This window comes from Stigmatopora argus, chromosome 11 (genome assembly GCF_051989625.1).
Source record: "Stigmatopora argus isolate UIUO_Sarg chromosome 11, RoL_Sarg_1.0, whole genome shotgun sequence".
In the NCBI taxonomy this organism is placed as follows: domain Eukaryota; kingdom Metazoa; phylum Chordata; class Actinopteri; order Syngnathiformes; family Syngnathidae; genus Stigmatopora; species Stigmatopora argus.
Window position 1 is genome coordinate 7,719,669 of NC_135397.1, and position 14,589 is coordinate 7,734,257.

Here is a 14,589-nt window from a genome sequence, read left to right on the forward strand (position 1 = left end):
GCACACTATGCATTTTGTTCCTTTTCACCACTGACCCAAAGTTGTAAAACTGGCAAATCAAGTCTGACTCGAAGTCACGTGATACGAGTACTTTACCATCAGGAGATTAAAGCAGCAGAAATATACCAAAATAGCAAAAGAGTGGACAGATTGATAGAAATGAAAAAGGAAGATGCTAAAGTTGAGCGAACCATCATTGTGACCACATCGTACCTCACTTTCTCATCCATAACATTCACGTTAACGCGGGTACTCACAAGATCTCGTCGTTCTGGAACTCCAACACGCCGTGCGCGTCTTCGAAGTCCTCGCCGCCGCCCCGGGCCGTTCCCTCTACCGTCTTGTAGGGCAGCGTGACCACGCCGCGGGCGCCCGACGTTCTCAGGACCTTCACCTCCATGGTGCCCACGCTCTCGCTAACGTGAAACACGGGCTCCTCGAACGTGAAGATGCCCGCGTGGTCGTCGTCAAAGATGGTGACGGTGGCCGTGGCCGGCAGGCCCAGGCAGGCCACCGAGTCCACGTGGTTGGCCGACTCGTCCTCCGTGGGCTCCTCGCCCTCCGAGGTCAGGACTTGGACGTTGGACAAGTGGATCAAGAAGTTCTCGTCCTCCTCGAAAATGTCGTCGTCGATGATCCCTACGCGGATCTCCTTGACCGTCTCGCCGGGTTTGAACACCACCATGCCCTCGGTGAACTCGTAGTCCGAGCCGGCGTTGGCCGTGCCGTCCTCGGTTCGGTACTCCACGGAAATGGTCTTGGCCAGGTCGCCGCCCCGCCGCATGACGTTCACCGCCACCGTGCCGCAGTTCTCTAGACACTGGTAAGTGGCGGGTTCGAAGAACACTTTGGAGATGGGGTCGTTTTCTCCGATGTCTGAGCGCACCTCGTGCATGCTGACGGCTTTGCGCGCCTGGTCGGCGGCGTGTTTCTTTAAGATGTTGCCAGCGCCCGTCATGAGGCGGGTGGCCTGGCAGCGGTAGAAAGCGCGACTCTTCTGTTGCTGGCTCAGTACTTGATAGTTGGCAAGCTCTATTAGCTGCTCCACCTGAATACAATGACACAAAAGGATACATACATTTTCTATAGTGCTTGTCCAACACTCAAGTCCCAGGAGTCTTCGATTTATCAAACATGCACACGAGTAGTGTTATATTGTCAGTCTACTTGTGTTGAGACTATTTGCGTTGAAATATCTGATTCCTAGTGTTTTAAAATGGAATATTTGAGTTGTATTTGAGGATTTATTTTCTCAACTATTTCAAACATTCCCCACTCTGAAGCATCATTGCGTGGCCGATAACAGTTTGGAAAAATAGTTCTTGGGAACGATAATATCATTCTGATTCTTTCCTTCACGCCGTCCATGTATTCCCCTCTGACAAGTCTGGTCATAAAATTTTCTGGTAGAGCAAAGTATCATGTCAGCAAATATGATTTGAAAAAGAGCCGGTGGACCTAAAACATCCCGAGAAGACGACCTCACAGACACGCTCGTATCGGAAACAAGACTATCTTGGGACACGGATGCGCTTGTAAAGGTGGAAGGCGAGCGATGTGAGGGAGATATAAAAGCCGAGGAGTCGACAACTGAAAGTAATACCTTGGACGTTCGACTAAGACAGCCGTGTAATGCCTCACAAAGCCTTGCATGATCTGTTTTATGATGCTATTAAATCTTTGAGCGAGTCTAATGTCGGGATTCATCAACACATCATAGAATTACTGCTTCCTCATTCGTACCGGTTGATTGTGACTCCTTAATTCAGGCCTACAAAAGCTTGGAAACAGTAAGGCTTCACTGTGTGTGTATGTTCACTCAGCGAATCAATTCAATAAAAGAGCAGAGACAAAAGTTCGAAAATATTACTGTCAAAAAGCATTGTTGTTTTTAGAATGTAATGTTTTTAAATCCACTAGTAGGGGAAATTTACGGAAGGCGGATGTATTAAGTCCCCTTTAAATTATGTATTAAGTTAGTTTGAATGTTTGTGGGATTATTATCAAACTGTCTGCATGTGTTTGTAATGTCAAATATAAGAGGTGATTACATTTGGGAGCAATGATGTCTAATTGCAAAGTCATAGAGGTCAGAAATGTTTGTGCTGAACATCATGAATAAATGTTAAACAAACTTGCAGCATATATTTGAAAGAAATGGAAGAGGTTGTTAAATTTGAAGTAATGAGGTCAAAGATGCCATAAATGTTTGTGTTCAAGATAATAAGAACAAATTAATTTACCATTAAATTTACAGGATGTTTGTCATTTGAAATGGAATAAGTGATTATATTTTGGGCAATGAGATCAAATGTCACAGAGGTCAAAAAATTGACTTCCAGTCAAAATGGATTGGACGCCTAGCGCTTTTAATGACAGCCAGTGAATTAAATTCAACCCTTAAAAAATTCATTCATTCAACAACATTTGACCAATAAGCCCACTAAGGATGGTTTTTCTTGAACAAGGAGCACTGAGGAGATCAGACCGTGTCAACCCAGTTCCACCATTCTCGACATCCGTAACTACTCTCAAAGTGATGAAGAAGAAAATGCCTGAAGACAAGTAAATCTCTCCTCACCTCTTTGTCGGGGTGCTTCTGTTTGAGCTCCTTGAGAATCTTGGCCATATCTCTACGAGTCTCCTCCTCGTCCAGGTCCTTTTCATCGATATCCAAACCCAACGGGCCATCCAGGAAGTCCACGCCATGAGAATTGAGCATCTTGCCGTCCATCTCGATGTCCACCTTAGAGACAAACCAGACCAAGCGTTTACTCCTTTTGATACAATTCTGTTATCCAGCTATGGATGATGTCATCTTGCCATTAAATTATGCTTGCCACACTAAAATCTGAAAACGCGGCACAACTGGTTTCCATGCACGTCGTTGCCGAGAGATGACCTCATTGACCATAAACACATCCATCATTTGCTTTTTGTTTCATTTTGTAGCTGTCGGGGATCGAAAGGTTATGAAGGTTGTGATTGTAAATAAATGTTCCTTTAGCACTTGAGGGAAATTGGCAATTTAACACTGTCGCAATTTGAAAATCTTCATCCTTCGAGGCTGCAAACCCGGTTTGTTTGCATGCTCTTATCTCTTTGTATTACAACACTTTAATGGTAGCTAAAATGCCTCAAAGAAACATTGAATGAGCACAACATTGTTTTATTAGATAATTTTAGTATGAAACTTCTCTATTAGGGAAAAAACATTTATAAAGCATAAAATAACGTGCTTTCACTGGTGACATTATCCTGCCAAGTAGAATATTTGCTGACTAAAATGCATTTTTAAGTACAGCCCTTATACACTACTTAAACGTCAGCATTTTACCACCAATGTGGAGTGGGTTCTGGCATCGATCTTATAATTATTCATCTGAAGGTAGTATCAGAGCTGATAATATTTGTAAGTTCCTTTCAGACTGACACAAACGACATTTTTTTTACTATTCTGGAATGGGGAGAACTAAGTTGCCGTGGCAATTATAGGTAGTTTCAGGGCAGGGACAAGGGCATGTCCCTTTTGTCGTGACTTTAAAGTCATCATTTTAAAACAATCTGTAAAAGGAAGATATGATCAACCGAGGAATTTTCTGCTTAAGGGAGTTTTAGAGCCAGAAATGTATTATGACACCTTAAAAGTTGTCTTTTATTGCATCGTTTTGGAATGAAGAAAATGAAGTCCACCAGCTAAGCATCGTCTTCCGGTAGTTTTATGATGCCTTAATAGTGAGCAGTTATTCAAAATGCTGGAATATGGACATAAAGTCGACTTGGCAGAGCTGTGTGTGAGGTCATTCTACCATTCGAGGACAGGAGTTTTTTTTTACACCTGACACTATCATTCATTGATCTTTCTTGAAGGACACTTGGTGAACAAAAGTAGAGCTGGGCGATTCAGCCTAAAAATGAAATCTAAAGTACCTATGGAAAAAGTACTGAAGTTGGTATAACTTGAGAATTTTTTTAGGTATCTCCACAAAAGGGATCTTGTATTTTGCTAGTATTCAGTTGGAAAACAGCAACCCGGGAGAAAGCCAGCTTGGATGTTGCGTATAAAAGTGGCTCGTGCCTTCTCTTGTCTTTGCATCCTTTTATGGTTTTACTGTTGTTTACATGTGTCCGATGCGCACGTCATTTTTAATGGAAGCGAGTGTGCTGAAATGTGACATCTGTAACAAACATCTCTGATAGGAAAGACAACCAAACGTAAAGGCCGTTGGAACCGAGGCTCGAGCTGCCGAGAAAAATAAAACAGAGCCCGACTTTCGAGATAAGGCTCTGAAGTCTATATGTGCAAGTGAAACTTTGATGGAGACGGAGAGCGACTAGTATACCTTAGAAGGAAGCGGCCGGTCGCCTTCGGTCTCGATGATCATGCCGCGCTGCTTGCCTGTCCTGTAGCGTTTGTACACGTACTTGTAGAAGAGCAGGCGGCGGTCCGCCACCCAGGCGAAAAGCACGCAGATGGGGAAGAAGAAGAAGGTGAGCAGGGCTTCCCACACCTGCACCACTCCGGGCGAGATGACCGACAGAATCAGGTAAAGCCAGATGTAGGCGAAGATGCTCCAGGACGCGGTGACGAAGAACACCCGCAGATGCTTCACTTTCCGGGTCTCGCCGTCGGGCACCACCCAGACGCAAATCCCGATGATGACGAACATGTTGAAGGCGGCCGAACCCACGATGGTGGACGGGCCCAGGGTGCCGGCGTCGAAGCCGTGGCCCACCACCTCGATGACGGACAGCAGGATTTCCGGAGCCGAGGAGCCCAGGGCCATGAGGGTGAGGTTGGAAACGGTCTCGTTCCAGATGCGGACCGTGGTGGTGGTGGTCTCGCCGTTGGGTTTCTTGATGGTGATCTCCTTCTCCTGGGAGGTGATCACCTCGATGGACGCCATGAAGCGGTCGGCGATGATGGAAACGCCGAGGAACATGTACACCAGCGCTACAAAGTACACCGTCGCCCGGGCCACTTTGTCGCCGAACGATGGGTTCATCGGCTCCCACACTGGCAGCAAGACACCGGGCGAGCACTCTGCCGCCTTTCCGCACTCCGTCTTATTGGGAGACACCGCTGGCAGTGATCCGGTAATGCCGGCATCGGGAGGAGCGCCGGCGAGCAAAGGCTGAAGCCTGACGAGCAGGACAAGGGCCACGACCAACAGGTTCAGAGCCATGTTGACGTCCGGACTGGAGACGAGAGGCGACTATAGATGACGGTGCTGAATCTGGGGAAAAAGGACAAAATAAGACGTTAATCAGAATTGATTTATTAAGTATGACAGGAAACATTTTGCGACACAATTATATCAAGATTTGATGCTACAACAACGTGGATCAGGAAATCTACCTGCAATATTCTAAGATGAGACTATTAATGGGAAAGACTACTAAATTTCAGTAACATCCAGTAGACCAGGAGTGTCAGAGTCGGGTTGGTTCGCGGGCCGCGTTAACGTCAACTCGATTTCACGTGGGCCGGACCATTTTAGATATAATATTTAGATTTTTTTTAAATAAATGGAATAAAAGAACTGGATTAAACGCCCTGGATATTCAGTTTTTTTATAAATCTAAAACAATGTTTATTTTAGCTTTTTTAAATATATTTTTAGATTTTAACAAAATGATTTTTGAACTAAAAACACAGAAAAAATGATTAAAAAATTACAATTATTGATTTAAAAGGGGGAAAATCAGGAAATTTAATATACATCTATACTCTTCATTTTAATTTGATCTTAAAACAGAAAGTCGGCACTCATGATTTACTTTCCAGGGCCACACAAAATGATGCGGCGGGCCAGATTCGGCCCCCGGGCCGCCACTTTGACACGGTGCAGTAGACTATTGACCACTCCCAATTATAAGGAAGCATTTCCGAGTTACTTTCTAGTTAAAATAATTGGAAAATATTTTGTCAAATTTTGTGGAATCTGTGTGTCTGACAAAAACTGTATTACAAGTTTTGGGCGTTTTTGTATATATTTTGTTAATTGCATAAAAAAAATAGGACCAGATACATTTACAATTCGGGAGACATCCAATTATTTCAAACTCAGAGGAATTTGATTGCCAGTGACATAGAATTCATTTTGAGGGTGAATGACCAACCATGTGTTGGCAGCCACTTTTCTACCGGAAAATTTTGATGGCATATCGATAACCTTCTGTTCTATATGGGGACAACCAGCTTTCGTTACCTCCATCTGGTTGGGTATATTTCTAGACAAGCCTCTGCAAAATTAATGTGGTTTATGTATACTGCAGTTCATTGGGAAGCAGGAGCAGAAGCTCAAACATCAAAAGGTATCTTTCAGGTGTTTGTATTGCGCTTTGAGGGCAAGAAGTTCAAATAACACCACCAAAGATAAACTCGAATTTCTCAACATCCAAGGAAAGGTTTTTTTTCCCCCCCTACTCTTAGGCCTGTGGGACGGTTACCCAGAGTTCCCAATAATCATTTCAGGCTGACTTGTAACGAGGTTTGCCGAGTAAATGAGGATACAACATAAACACCTTTGGCTGGCGGTGATTCAAAATTGTGTTTTCAATCTGGCCGGCAAGATAACAAACGCTGCCGTAGTAGTGGGGAATTTACAAGCGGTAGGCAAACGGCCACTGTTTGCACCACGATGGCTGCTGGTTATGTCTGCCTTACGTAAGAATAATGATCAGACGGACATAGTGATTTTAAACTTTTCATTTTTTTTAATTTATTAAATGTTTTAAAGCTAAGACTTGAAGAATCTATATTTATAAATATATAAATATATATATATATATATATAAATATATATATATATACACATGTATATATGTATATATATACACATATATATATATATACACATGTATATATATATATATATATATATGTATATAAATATATACACATATATACATGTATATATATACATATATATATATACACACATATACATATATACATGTATATATATACATATATATGTATATATATACACACATATATACATGTATATATATACATATATATATATACACATATACATATATATACATGTGTATATATATATACATATATATAAATGTATATATATAATATATATATAGCTTAAAATTGAATTAAAATATAAGTAAACTAAAGGAGATTCAGATTATATATACACATACATATATACATGTATATATATATACATATATATAAATGTATATATATAATATATATATATAGCTTAAAATTGAATTAAAATATAAGTAAACTAAAGGAGATTCAGATTAACATCTAAGCAGTCAAATTCAAAGCATCACTATAGTTCTGACCTCTGTGACCTTTGGTCTCATTACTCTCAAATTAAATGACCTCTTCCGTTTCCTATTACAAATAAATCTGAATATAATTTAAAATATTGTTTTCATTTTCGATAGAAAAAATACGGTAAATTTTCTCTGTTTTCTGCTATATGAACTGTAAATAGCATCAATTATATGTGAACTCATTAGTCGATTATCAAAATAATCATTTGTGGCAGCCCTAATGGCAATTTAAGAAGCTAATTGACATTTATGATCAACAATTGTCACATCTTTTCATTCTAAGCGTCGGAGACGTCTGAACGACAGCTATAAAACCAATCAACTTTACACTTCTTGTTTAATTGCTTAATTGTTAAAGAGATCATGACTTGCATTGGATGACCACACATAGCTGTAACTACGGTATTTGTCCCTGTAATTAACTAAAGAATGAACGGAGGAGTGGGCTGCTCAAGTGGGATTCTTTTTTTTTTAAACACCGCTCGATGCCGCGCTCATTATTGTGCGGACGAAACAAACAAGATACAATGCGGGTGTGCTTCAGAGAGATGTACTGGCTCAACGGGAGAGTGTTGTAATTGAATTGGGGATAAGAAGTAACGATAGACATGATAATCGATTCAGCGGTTGGTAAAAATTGGTCTGGGATTGTTGATTAATTATGTCTCATGAAATGGAGCGCAATGTTGCTTGCAAATTCAATCCCAACTGTTTCAAAAAGAACTAAAAAGAGATTTCCTAAAGTGATTTATATCAAGTGGTTCAAGGAAAAAACATGGGCACAATTTAAGAAAGTAAATTTGCATGAGTGTTCATGCTAACATAAGGATGAACTTAAACATCCACAAATCTCTAATGGGCTAATTTCCACAATCATGCACTTAAATCCTTTACGGGAGCAATCAATAACAAAGCCCGACCCAGATAGCGTCGTTCATTTGCGAAATAATTAAACGTCACACTGTAGCACCCTTTAAACAACTAAATATCGATGACTGCATCAGCACTTTCCTGCTTTTCTTGCTGCCATGCCATTAACAACAGTACCCTACATTTAAAAAAAAAGAAAGACATATTAGCTGTAATCAGTGCATTAATTAGCACAGTGCAAATAATCCTAATGAAGTTGTGCTTGTTATTTTTCACCCCCAGGCAATTCTAAAACATATTTTCCATTAACCGTTCATCAGACAAGTGATTGTTTTTGGTCATTAAAAAGACCTGGTGCCACATACATCACATTTTTTGTCATGTAATTTCATTAATAACTCATTAAATGCCATTGACAGAGGACGTCCAATCCATTTGAACTTGTTGGTATGGTGAATGAACAAAAATGTACTTCAAACTAATTGATTTGACACCTATTATGGTTAAATGTCAGGGCACTATATGCATCAAAACCAGTTGAACTGTGAGGACTTGACAATTTCTGCCAACCCTCCCAGTGAAACTGGCTGGTAAATCTAGCCCCGTCGGTAGCAGCGAAGGAGTGCAACGAAGGCTTAGTGCACAATGTTCTCAGCTCCATAAATACAGGCATTAATCTCATTATTTTTTTTGCGATATGGCTGTATAACTGGTAAATGAAACGTCACTCCAGAACGAGGATTTTCTCGTCTTGGTCTGGCAGCGGCTCCTTGCCTTTTGCGGTCACACCCGGCTTTGTGTGGCATTTCAGACAATAAATAATTCAGTGTGCTTTGGATTTTTCATCCCTTTCTTCACTTAAGGGACTTTGCTTCTTTCCCTTCTTTTCCCCCCAACAAGTAAAGGGCTGAAGACAACCATATACTAGTCCCCCTCCCAAATCCCTCTGCCGGCTGTTTAATGGCACACTGCTGCACTTTAAACATGATTATTGGGGATGAAAATGACCGCATTGTTCTGGTGGGTGGATTGCTAAAGTAAGAAATCGTCACTCGTCTGACAGTTCATTTCTAGAGCCCCGTAATGAGATAAATCAAACAATTTCACAGGTGGCAGCCCATGCATTAGGTTAGAAGGCTCATTTATTGAATATTTCTAATATATTCTCTGGTGATGAAGGCTGTGTTCACTAGTGATGTGCAATATGACAATGTATATCGTCAAAACTATATCAAGCTTTCTTTCGATATTTTACCTTTGGTCATTATCGCCATAAATGTGTTTTGGCCAGCAGATAGCAACCATGATTGAAGGGAGTAATGCAGGAAAAACAATGGAAAAAGCAATACTTATAATCCAATATTAATGTTATTCAATTTATAGAGCAGTCTTAAAAGTCAAAAGCACTCACAAGTATTAGTAAATAATTAGCTGTCTTTACAGTTAAGCATAAAAATGTCAGCTTCTGTTTACAATGATAGTTTTAGGTTGCAGCACTACTTGAGACATGTGACTAACATGCATTTAACATTTGATTCATTCATTATTGGAGACGTTTTTCCTTGCAAGCGTCAAGTTAGGGCTGTTGCCTATCCCAGGAAACAACGGCCAGTCGGCGGGGTACACCCTGAATTTGTTGACAGCCAATCACAGGGCACATGGATACTGACAATCATGCATGCACACATTTATACCTGTGGACAATTTGAAGTGTTCAATCAGCCAAGCATTTACATTTTTGGGAAGTGGGAGGAAACCCGAGTACCCGAAGAAAACCTACATCGCCATGGGAGGAAAATGAAAACTCTCTTTTGCCATTCAAATCAACGCAAGGGCCATTTATTCAGATTTTAAGGTTAGAGTAAGGGCACGAAATCTTTACCGCTTGTTTTCTGAGAAGAGAATTCAGTGCACCTCAGCCTGTAGTCATGGCTGAAAAGTAGCAAAATGCTTCTGGCAGGACATTTAGATCTTCAGATTCCACCAAAGCAATAACATGCCTTTGATAGAGTTTTTATGGGATCATAAATCAGACTCTACCCATTGTGATAGCTGTAGTTGTTTGCGTTGTTTGTTTCCTAACGACACTCCATTGTTTTAAAATGATTTAAACAGGTATGTATATGTTGTGTATTTTCATTTAGCTACATCATTGTAGTTATGCATTTCAGAATATTGTCACATGATAATTAGACATTTCTGATTGAAGTTAAACTTGACTGGATTGTTTGTTTTCGAAAAAGACAAACTAGTTTAAGATTTCTGGGGGAGAATTATATTATTATTTTTTTTAATTTACTTTCAACTGTACTTTTTTAATTCTATTTTTAAAGCTCATATTACATTTCAATTGTCTCTAGTTTTTCCTTCAAAAATAGACAAAAGTTTATATATTTTAATAAATTTGGATTTTATAATGTTTCTAAAGGGAAAAAAGTATTAACCCTTTGATACAGTTTTTAATCAATTTTAGGCATACCATGAAACAATGACCTATTATATCATCTGAGAATGAGTCCCAACGATGCAAAAAAAAATGAGGAGCTTTGAATCAATAGACAAAGGGAATATAACTGCATTAGCAGCTAGCAGTATCAAGTGCGCGTGTGGGTAAGACCAGCCAGCTTTGGCCCGCTGAGCTCTGGCAGCTTCATTGATTTCTAATTGAAATATCACGTTTCATAATATCCCCCGTGAGCCGCCATCAAAAAAGGCCGGGCTCGCGTTCAAGAGGAACCCAGTGGGGGGGTAAAGCGAGATGATGCATAAAAGGGGCAAAACGTGAGGCGCATGTTTGACTCGCTACACTCCTGAGGTTGACACGGTGGTCTCAAAACCTAGCGACAATACTATTAAAGTTAACCATCAACATTTTGAAAGCGAGTCGAATTCCATCAAGCCGCCAAAATTTTACTACCTTGAGGCTGCCGCAACAGCAAAACAAGCCATAAAGTGACGAGAAAACCAAAAAACATGTTGCGCACCCACGTCAGACTCTGCCAAAACGCCAACGTAAAAAAGTGGGGAATTACGCATGATGAATCGGTGCTTCTCGGTGGGGGTGACGCGTGTCAGAAAAGACCCGAAACATCCAAGCGAATGCTACTCGCGAACGGATGATGAAACATTTCAAACTTTGGCAACATTGGAAGAGAATGTAAACGGTGAGGAGAGCCAAATGAAATCAAAACAAAGTGTCCAAGGCAGCAAAGTAGGACACAGTATACGATTAATGAGAGGACCACAGTGTGGGTATTTCATTTTCGAAGGCCAGAAGGGGCACCCGTGGTGTCTCATTTCGTGACGTGAACATGTGTCGGCTTGCAATTTGGACTTAACACGCGTCTGTGGTTAGATCCGACATTAATCATCTTTTCTTTTATAGCCGGCGCTTCCGAAAATGATCACGGCGTGGTCAGCAACTCGGAGGGTAAACACATGCTAAAAATAGCGTACAGATGTAATTATTAGTCGGTTCAAGGTCTAGTCATAGCTGCAAAGGTTATTCTGGAACAGTATTGGCGGTCTTGATTGGCATTGGGGAACTTCAACTCTTGAAGGGACAGCGGTCATCTGTTCAAAATGACTAATTACTGATTCATACACATGATACTTCATATTTCAAGTACTCCCTGTACTTTTTCGGACCTGGTAAAATGGAGTGACACTCCTATTTCTGCCAGTGTTTGACCTGATAAAAAGGTGCAGAACATTATTAAGAGTTCCAGTTTGAGATCTGAAAAAGTTACAAAAATATAAACATACGAGTTCAATTTTAACCAAATCCGTGACTGGGTTTATTTATTTGGAATCAGCGACTGGTACAAAACATTACCTTTGGAGTCCAAGTAGTGAAGTTCGGGGTTAAAGGGCAAAATAGATGTGACCTCTATTGTCGTCAATGACATTGAAACATGATGGGCATCTAAAGCTGGTACACAGTACTACAATAATCCTGTATGTAAGCGTGGATTGTATCGTGCGAGAGAAGAAATAGGCACGCATGAATCCAATCACAGCTGTAGTTCTGCACATATGCAAAAATGCTGTATGAAAGCACACTGTTGCTTTCACCAATCATCAATTCATTTGCGTCACATGTACTCAGAGCCAATGAGAAAACCAATTCCATCAACACGCCATGTATTAGGCAGGCTATTGCTAGAGCGTGTTCATTTCTCACATGTAAGCTTGTTTGGATGCATCCATTATTTAGCAAGCGAGCATCAGTGGCTCTGGAGTGCGTGTTCTACTACATCATTGAGCGACTTATAGAAAAGCGAGGGGGTGGGGGGCTTGCATACAATTAAATGTTGAATGAGGAATGTGTTTAATTATTGGGATATGTATAGTACTATGTTGTAATGGTCCGGATGGCTGATAAATAAAACTGTTGCTTAAAAAATAACATTTTATGTATGTATGTATGCATGCATGTATATAATATATATATATATATATATATATATATATATATATATATATATATATATATATATATATATATACATACATACACATATACACATACATACATGCATGCATACATACATACATACATAGATACATACATAAAATGTTATTTTTTAAGCAACAGTTTTTATATTTATAAAATATTGCTGCACTCTCATAAAGCATTGCTACGATCAAGGATAATCGGTATTTCACATGATTTGGTACTATGCAACATCACAACACAGCTGGTAGGAGAATGGGCAGCAAGCAGTAAAATAATGTGAGTTTTCATGTTTGAAAAATGAAAATATTTGACATTGGGATGTGCTTTTTTTCTTGTGAATGAATCCTTATCAGGACAACCCTAATTTCAAACTCAAAATTTGCAAAAAATGTTTTAACTGTGTTTTTCTGGGCTCTTTTTGACCTAAACTGAGGCCAAGGAATCTTACCAGCCACTCACTGGGCCACTTCATCCATCTTCATTTTTTGCTACATGGCCACTAATCGTGATGATGAACGTCCAACGTACGGCGCATCGATTTCAGATACATGGTTACCAGTACTGCACTCCTGTTCAGATAGCTACCCATCAGTCAATTATTTGTGCAATCAAGCATGTCAGATAATACAGTTTTTCCTTTTAAAAAGACATTCAATAGTATCTCGTGACCAGTCGTTGTCCCGCCTCCTCAGGTATCCATTAACAGATGCAAACCCTCAACTTTTTGATCCATATTTACCGTAAACAGCAGTGTTCCTCCCACCACAGTTGTATGCATGGTGCAGGCGCTCAAAGCTGTTCAAACAAGCGTCTCTGCTCAAGCAAACTGTCTCATATTTGTCATACGCAGCACCGCACTGCATCATTATGATCATTTCGGCATGAGCGCCGGCCATTAGGGGATCTTTACGACTGGGGGGCATGCTGTGATAACCTTCCGAGTCATTGGCAACATGAAAGCGTTTCCACTGAGGACCGTGCTGTTTTCCAATCTCAATGCAGTTGTATAACCCTTATTTAACGCTTTGGCTGCCATTGAGGCCGCTAGATGACCAATCCATTTTGACTGGGCCGGTTGGCAGCCATCTGATTTGCCTGATTGCAAAAATCAATTGGCATTGACTAGTCATTCTTCATTTGCCCCTCCCAATGAATTGGACATCTAGCACCGTCAATGGTAGTCGTAAATTAACATTTACAGCTAGGCCTCGGGGGAAATTGGGCGTCCATTGTTGTAAAAAATAAATAAATAAAAACTTTAGACTGTTATTGGGGTCCACAACCATCCATTATAGTGGTGTTTTTATTTATTTTAAAAATAATAATTTGTTTATAGAAATATTTAAATATAAATGTTGGAAAAATGACATTAATATATCAAAGCATAATTGGGATTTTGCAACAACAAAGCTGGATATCACCTTTTGGGTTATGTAGGCCACATTTCTACATTTCTATAACAAATATTGTGGCCTATTTGACCCAAAAGGTGATTTGGGAAATTTTGGTTCGAGCTAGTGAAAACTTTTGATGCCATGTACATAAAAAAGGTGCATTTTAATGATTATTTTTATATCATTTTGTCAATATTATATTACTAGGATGCATTCTCTTTTTTTTAAATGACCAAAAATAGTCATTTGCCCAATGAAGGTTTCAAGATGATTCATTTCTATTGGCGCACTTTATTGGAGTCAAATCTACCTGGGAATTGTTATAATAATACATCTTAAAGTCAAGCAGGAAAATGCCTGGAAATCCTTCCAGTGATGGGACCGCATTGTAGAAGTAGTAGTGGGGCATGAATCTTCCAAAAAGAGCAGCATCTGAGCATTTTTCATGCTGAAGTGCTATGAAAAATCCCTAAGATGCGCCTGAGTGCATCAGCGGTTCGTTCATATCCAGCGGGGGTCCAATTTGGAGCTCAATTAAAAAAAATAAAAAAACAGGGG

The 14,589-nt window shown here is 40.0% G+C and overlaps 1 protein-coding gene across 4 annotated transcripts in view; it reads right to left on the bottom strand.

The window, feature by feature from the left end:
- The window catches only part of slc8a1b (solute carrier family 8 member 1b), a 119,189-nt gene that overhangs the window by 60,014 nt on the left and 44,586 nt on the right, over window positions 1-14,589 (bottom strand). For all 4 annotated transcript variants that reach the window (XM_077612683.1, XM_077612682.1, XM_077612681.1 and 1 more), the window contains 3 exons: window positions 4,344-5,237; window positions 2,582-2,746; window positions 258-1,048 (listed from right to left, as the gene is read on the bottom strand). In XM_077612683.1, coding sequence (XP_077468809.1) covers window positions 258-1,048; window positions 2,582-2,746; window positions 4,344-5,186 — 1,799 coding nt within the window. In that variant the 5' untranslated portion in view covers window positions 5,187-5,237. The remainder of the gene's footprint in view (window positions 1-257; window positions 1,049-2,581; window positions 2,747-4,343; window positions 5,238-14,589) is intronic.